Consider the following 7,818-nt stretch of genomic DNA (forward strand, 5'->3'; position numbering starts at 1 on the left):
ATCAAAAACCGATTCGCATACCTTGGCATATAATTTTGGTTTTTTCTTTTCTTTTCTTTTAATAAGTGGCGCAAACATATTACCCGTTACATTTGAAAAGAAAAAAAATAAGTGTGAAAGACAAAATATTTTTCTCCTTGTAATTCATAAATTAATGTTTGCATGATTTCACCATGAATCAGTTTCATAGTCAAGATTTGCGCGTATGAGAACTTCTAGAAATACTTCCATTTCAATATGTATGCAAAAGATGAATATTCATTTATTCAAAACATCATTGAAAGAAGAAAGGAATATAATAGAGCTGTTCCTTTTATTTTCAATGTCCCACGCAATTAAGTAATTTATTTATTCTAGTAGTTTTCACAATAGTAAGCTCTTACACGACATCTACAGCCAGAAAGATTTTCTTGTACGACAAAAAAAATTGAGACAGTTTTGTATATATTGTTCTGTTTTTTTTACTTGATCACCCCCTTTACAGTTCATATATATCTAAATAGGGGCATCAAATATTTATACCAAATATATATATATATAAAGAAAACCATTTTACTTTCTGTCACAGAAATTAAGGTTGGTACATGTAAGAGAAAAAAAAGGGTGTTATTTATTTTTTGTAATAAGAAGTAAATTACATGTGCTCCTGAAACCCCAAATATAGTAGTACTAGTAGTTGTGCTGCTGTTAATTACCAGAATTCTCACCCAAATCCTTTAAATGAGGAGTGGGTAAATTCTAGATAATCATGCAACAAGCAGGTAAATTCTAGAGAAGAGCAATTCTTATGGGTCATGGGAAATTAATATTTACTTGCACAAAATAAGTAATATTATTGTAGATTTTATAAAGTAAAATAAGTATGAAAAAGTACAAAGTTAATTGAATACTCAGTCCATAGTAAGAGAATATGTATTCATTCATGCATGTAATAGGTTATTTCACGTTTGTTTACAAGAGATGGATAGACTACCCATCATAATATGACTTAACTAATCTTTTAAAATAAGTATCATTTCAAATAGTAGATTAATTCAACATAAATACACGGCACTTTTTATATGTTTTGACTTGAATAGGCTAAAATAATGTTAAAAATATTAGAGAGAACATGATAAACAAAATTAATTTGGGGGAGGTTTGTCTTGGTCATCAAGTCTTCTTGTTTTACACTTGTGTGTGGTTTCATATACTGGAAGATTCGAGACTAAGAAAAGTATAATACAAAGCTGTGATTCTAGGATCAAGTGCCTGATTTTATCAAGTCGTGGATGGCAACTAAAGAACAAATGCAAAGACTATTTCTACCTTCTTGGATCTTGGTGGGTCCTATATACCTAGTAGAGTCAAAATTCAGACTTGACCTTAGCCCCTCATCAAGACATTATTAAATAACGTTCTTTCATGTCCAAAATTAACTTCAAACTGTTATGATCACCATTTTCTCTCTACCACAACAGCAGACAAAAAAGGGGGTTGTAGCGAATGGTGGAGAAGATCATCAATATGAACAGTCAAGATCATCTGAGGAGTACTAATTATAAAGATGATGATGATGAAGAAGAAGTTCAACTTCCAGGGTTTCGATTTCACCCAACAGATGAAGAACTTGTTGGGTTCTATCTTCGTAGAATGGTTGACAAGAAGCCTCTCAGAATTGAACTCATCAAACAAGTCGAGATCTACAAATATGATCCATGGGATCTACCAAGTAAGTTATTTGTTTCAGCTCTTAAATATTTTTCCATAAAATATCTCTTTTTCTTTTTCACATGAGTTTTTTTAATCAAAATAAAAGGAAATATTAGGGTTTGAGAAAACAAATCCATAAGAATTTTGTGCATGGATTTATTGATATAATATATATTTTAAGTAATCATTTTCATTAATTTTAATGAAGTTATAGTGCATGACTGATCTCTAGGTAGCAAATATATATACTTTTAATTTCTTGGCATATGTTGATATGAAGAGATATAAATGATCGGTTGGGATTTCTAGCCATATCCATGGCTAAATATAACACGCGCACTTGTGAGAGAGAGAGAGGACATCACTCGAGAAAAATGAAACAACAAAACAAAAGGTGTTTATCACTGTCTTTGCAAGAAAGCTATGTAACAAAGTGGTGGTGGCTATAAAGGATATTTTCAATACTTGTTTTATGCATTTTTTTCATGTGAATTTTACATATATTTATAGAGAAAGAAACTATATAGCAAATAATTCGGCCACACACAGAGTTCATTAATTAATTAATTAAGAAGTTAATTGGGTTTCTTGATTATATTTCTCTTTTATACATTTATATTTTGCTTAATTTGTCTTATTTTAGTAAGTTAATGGGAAAGTTAGTTCAATTTGTTTGATTCATGTTTAAATTATAATTTTTTTACTTCGTCTTCGATAATTTTCTTCTCGTGTTTGGCCATGCCATATTTTCAATACCTAAATCAGTTGCTTAATAAAAACTTCTTCTTCAATAAGAAAAATGGTAAAATACCAGGGCCTTTTACGAATGAAAAAAAAAAAAAAAAAAAAACGAAATAACGAGAGAGAATAATTTCATTTCCTCTTGAAGAAAAACAAAATAGCTGGCGAAACTATTTTTGTATAAACCACTTGTTTCAGCCAGCATGCCAACTTCTTACATATTTTGCTTCACATCTCTCTCTAATTTATTTGGTGTATATTCATGTAGAGTCAAGCTGTGTGGGAGATAAGGAAGGGTACTTCTTTTGCAAACGAGGAAGAAAGTACAGGAATAGCATAAGACCTAACAGGGTGACAGGGTCTGGATTTTGGAAAGCAACCGGCATTGATAAGCCGGTGTATTCACTTGGAGGAGAAGGCCGTGACAGCATTGGACTCAAGAAAACACTTGTTTACTACCGCGGAAGAGCTGGAAAAGGTACAAAAACCGATTGGATGATGCACGAGTTTCGCCTTCCCACGAAAGATAACAGCACCTCCACGGCCACCGTCAAAGCTAAAATCTCTGACCAAGAAGCTGTAAGAACATGAACTAACTACAATAAATTATAAATTATAGATGCTAGAGATATTATGATTTTCTTAACAAATTCTTTTACCAAATACTGATCTTTGCTCAATCAATGATTCTATCATCGTTATAATTTTGTCAGTGAGAGGTATAGCAGGGAAAATAAACTCTTGTATCTCTACTCTCTAGTATTGTTGTAAATCATAAAGCAACAGATTTACACAATGATAATTATACATGAAATAGTTTCATATGTATCAGAGAATATAATAAACTTTTACTTGGGAATTCGTTTAATAATAATTTAAATCTTTAGATTGAGTAATTCTTTAACATGGTACGTATTAGAGTCTTCGTCTGCTGCAGTGAGACGTCCCTGAAATATGATTGGTTACGTTCATATAGACCAAGTATACATGATATTATGTTTTTTGTATGTGGGAAAAAGAAAATCTTTCGCAGTTCCAGGCATGTGCGAAGAGATGCTGTTCCTCCATCATATTGGTGGTCTTGGTATTATTATATGATGGACCGATGGAATGGCCTCGTGCACTATTATATAGTTTCTCATCATGGAATTGAAAAGATCATGGTAATTGGAATACTCATTCATCTTTTCTTTGGCAATTGATTTTTGATGGATTACAGGAGGTATGGACACTGTGTAGAATTTTCAAAAGAAATGTGTCATGCAGAAAATACACACCAGATTTGAAGCAATTATCAACTACACCTCAACAAGCACCAATCGACACAAGCTCCAAGATATGCTGTCAACTGGAATCTAATTACAATCAAGAAAGCTACGGCAATTTTGGTGCTCCACTCATTCAACATTACGATAATAAGCCTCCAGTTCATCATGTCAAGGAGAGGAAACCACTGCATGTGGACCAGTTGAGCTACGTAGCTCAACCACCATCTATGGCTTCATCTTTAAACATTTCCAGCCCATTTGGAAATCAGATTCTTACGCTTGGGGACTGGGATGAGCTTACATCAGTTGTAGATTGTGCTTTTGATCCCTTTCTAGTGTGAATATTTGTGTGATTATATTAATGATATATAGTTAACTGGGACTAATTAAATTAGCTTTACTAGGTGGTTTGTAATATATAATACATAGCCCTGAAAGACAATATTTGTTTTCCCATGGACTAAAACTTTTTCTGTTTCGAAAGGTACTCATGCTTTTCTACTTCTTTAATGGATGTTGCATGGAAATTGAGTAGATGGATTTGAATTCATGAAATTGATCAGCCAATAAGCAAATCAGCCGCTTCTCTGAAAAAAACACACCTTAAGATTAGACACCCTGTGACTCTCTCAAAAAAACTTTCCCAGCCTTTAAACCATTGAGCTGTCGTCGATCGGCTGCTATCGCGGGCTATAGCCTCAAAATCTCTCCTTTACCTTTTCTCTTCCGGTTGCCCGTTTGGCACTCGGTTGAACCTGCTTATAGAAAATTTTCAAAAAAATTTTTTTTACTAAAATTGAGTGCAATTTATACTTTTTGAATCGTTTTAATATGCTGATATCAAAAATGATTTTTAAAAAATGATATCGACGGAATGCTTTGTAGGCATTTAAACATTGATTCTTTCATGAAAACATTTATCTTTGAAATCATGGACAGTAACTGCTTGTCAAAAAATTTATTGTCGATGATTTTCTTTACGAAGATGATTATATTAGTGTATAATCACCGATAAATTTATAAATAAAAAAAATATATATCAAACAAAAAAAAATTATTAGCATCATTTTGTTAATAATTTCATCAACGGGTATGACACATCATTGATAAAAAAGATCATTTATAATTTTATTGGTGATTAAATTCATATTACCAACAGAATTAACTTGTTGGTGATTCTATTGGTAATTTACATATTGTCAGAGGAAATTCCTGTAATGTTTTTTCAACTTTTTGAAACTTTTTAAGAGATTTAGTTTGTCGATAATTTTGTCTGTAATTGTCACTGGCAAGGTCCTGTAATTATTTTCCAACTCTTTAGAACTTTTTGAGGGGCGTATTTCATTGGTCATTTCGAAAGTATTGTATTTAATATTTTTTAAAAAAATTAAAATAAACAAAACAAAAAAAAATTAAAATAAATAAAACTAAAATAAAAAAACCAAATATTTATTATAAATTTTAAAAAATATATAGTAGTTCGAATATAATTTATCTAAAGGATAGAAGTTGAAGGAGCAGAAGGAGGCGAATATGGATCTTCATCAGGACTAGGTGGGTGACGAGGTGACCATATGTACAACCGAGGTTTGACGACTCCTTGAATAATCACTCTCTAAGCTTTGACTTGTTCTTATACAATCATCTGGATGGTAAAAGATTGGGAGCTCGAACCTGATCACGAGGAACCAACGGTTGATACATTTTTGCTTGTTCGCATATCCTTGGTTGTGGAGTTTGAGATACCAGAAACCCAATTTATATCAATTCCATCGAACAATCAAGCCTCCAACCACAAATCTGAATCGAGTTTTATAGGGGTTGAAGGATTGTCCTCATATCTCTCTTGCGACAGGATGTTATATGTTTCCGGGAAAAAAAAATAGTCGGCAAAGTTAAAAAAAAAAAATAATAACTTAAGAAACAATTGCTGAAATCCAATTTACCATGAACTTCTAAGCTTAACTATCCACGAGATGTTAGACCCCTTTTCGATGATCCCTATTTCGCATGTGAGTTTTTACAAAAAAAAAAAAAAAAAAAAAAAACTTCATTGACCTTGGATTGCAACCAAGAACCATAAACTACAAAATGATGTTATTGTTAATTAAATATTTTCATATAAAACAACAATTTAAAAAAATATATAATAAAACAAAATATTACCATCCATTTCGTATGCTAAATGAACATTATGGATCTGCCAGTGTGCGTGGTAATTGAATCATTAATCTCCTTATTTCAATTCTCCACATCAGACCATGACCGTTGCACAAAATGCTTAGATGTCACGTGTTGGATATAAGCTTTCTAAATAGCTTTTGAGATGTACGACCACATCTTCCTAGCCTAAAAGACCTCTTTCTTGCTTCTCTTTTTGTGCCTCATACTATAAATCATGCAACTTATATTGTAGAAATAAATTATCAGTTAAGAGAATGAAAAATAAAATTTGAACATTTAAATAAAAAAATATAACATTTTGAATTCAATCTTATCTAATAGCATTGTGATTCTCTCACACCTTCCTTGCAATAGCATTGTCAGCCTTTTTCCAACTTTACATGTCAATTTCATTAAATAATTAGTTTATTAAAATTAAAAAAATTAACTAAATTAAAATAATAAAAAATAAATATTTATGTATATACTAACTTTGAACTTTCCAAACCAAACATCAATCATAGGTTTCTTTTTAAAATTTTTAAAAACCTAACTTCATTTAAACAAAAGCCTTTCATCAATGATTTCATCATCGATGTTACCGTGCAAGCAGCCTTCACATTTGTAAACTTGAAATTCCATTCATCCATTGAAATTAATTGTCTAAAAATTATCCATTTTTGTTTATTTTTTAATCATGCAGGAAATGAAAACAAAATTACATGTTGTGGTCAGGTTTCTACTGAGCAATGTACTTATCAGTGTATATAGATCATCCTCAAAAAGCACAACCCCTCTACGAGGCGGCATTGCACTTGATGAACTTGCATTGAGAGAGGATGTATGTGCCTCGTATGTCTGGTCATAGTCAGCACTTAGCTACTCATAGTCCTTATAAGCATTGCTGGAAGAACCAACAACATTGTTATTCGTTTATATCACCCACTAATGATCTTCTCTTCATCATTTCAACAAATTAAAACATCAAAAAGATAATAACATTCTCATTATATTCTATTTTAAAAAAGAAATTGACAATGTTGTAACCCATTTTTGGGTCCCCCTAAAAAAATAAAATAAATAGCCAAAAGAGGTTAGAAAATAACCGTAGGCAGAAGCGCCCGAAAAAAAGTCAGAAAATTGGTCAAGGAATTTAAAAATACAAGGATTGAATTTTTGACAGTATATTCTTGAAGGATGAAAGCCCTATTGAGAAGGAAAATTTGAATTTTGAGGAGAAAAGCCCAAATTTGAATGTTTATGGACTTAATTGGATTTTTGATTGAATTTATAGAAGATTTGATGGCAAGAAAAATTGATTTTTAAGTCAATTTGGGCTTTAATTTGGAGAAATTTAAGTTCTTGGGCCAAAATATATTTTTTAGGAATTTATTGGGTCAAATCAGGGGCTCAATTGCATAAATATTGAAGTTTAAGGGCCAATTAGGGATTTAATTAAGAAAATCCGAAACCAGGGACCAAATTGGAAGAGGCGCGTAAATGGAGGGGCTGCACTTTTTCGGTTCAGGGGCTTAATTGAAGAAATTGAAAGTTTATTGATCAATTAGGGGGCTCAATTGCTTAAATCAGAGGCCAAGGACCAAAGTGAAAAAGGCGGCCAACAAGAGGGGCGGGGACCAAATTTGGGGACTGATTTGAAGTTTGGCCATTTAAATGAAACGGCGCGTTTTATCCAAAACGACGCCGTTTCATATATTAAAAAAAAAAAAAAAAAAAAAAAAAAAAAAAAAAGAGGACCGGAACGGTGTCGTTTTGAACGACACTGTTCCTCTTCTTCTTTTCCCCCCGAACCTGCAACAGAAGAAGAAAACCGTTTTCAAAAACCATCCCGCGCCTCTCTCTCTCCTCGCCCCCACCACCTTTAGATGTTGGCCGACCAGCCGTTACACCCCATGGCCCCCACGGTTCTGCCCCTATAAATAGAGAAGAAAAC

The 7,818-nt window shown here is 32.3% G+C and overlaps 1 protein-coding gene across 1 annotated transcript; it reads left to right on the plus strand.

Annotated features, from left to right (window-relative positions):
• The first annotated feature begins 1,417 nt into the window (after positions 1 to 1,417).
• On the plus strand, positions 1,418 to 4,184 carry LOC118054077 (transcription factor JUNGBRUNNEN 1). The gene is made up of 3 exons (XM_035065519.2): positions 1,418 to 1,711; positions 2,702 to 3,012; positions 3,653 to 4,184. Exons 1-3 carry the CDS (start codon positions 1,486 to 1,488, stop codon positions 4,040 to 4,042), a joined length of 927 nt encoding a protein of 308 aa, XP_034921410.1. The 5' UTR covers positions 1,418 to 1,485; the 3' UTR covers positions 4,043 to 4,184.
• The last annotated feature ends 3,634 nt before the right edge of the window (positions 4,185 to 7,818 follow it).

The sequence above is a fragment of the Populus alba genome, chromosome 5 (genome assembly GCF_005239225.2).
Source record: "Populus alba chromosome 5, ASM523922v2, whole genome shotgun sequence".
NCBI classification, from domain to species: Eukaryota; Viridiplantae; Streptophyta; class Magnoliopsida; order Malpighiales; family Salicaceae; genus Populus; species Populus alba.

Bases quoted from the DNA above. Each gene is read 5' to 3' on its own strand.
- LOC118054077 (XM_035065519.2), top strand. From the start codon at position 1,486: ATGGTGGAGAAGATCATCAATATGAACAGTCAAGATCATCTGAGGAGT. The intron at 1,712-2,701 runs GTAAGTTATTTG...ATATTCATGTAG, and splicing joins TGATCCATGGGATCTACCAA to AGTCAAGCTGTGTGGGAGAT. The intron at 3,013-3,652 runs GTAAGAACATGA...GATGGATTACAG, and splicing joins AAATCTCTGACCAAGAAGCT to GAGGTATGGACACTGTGTAG.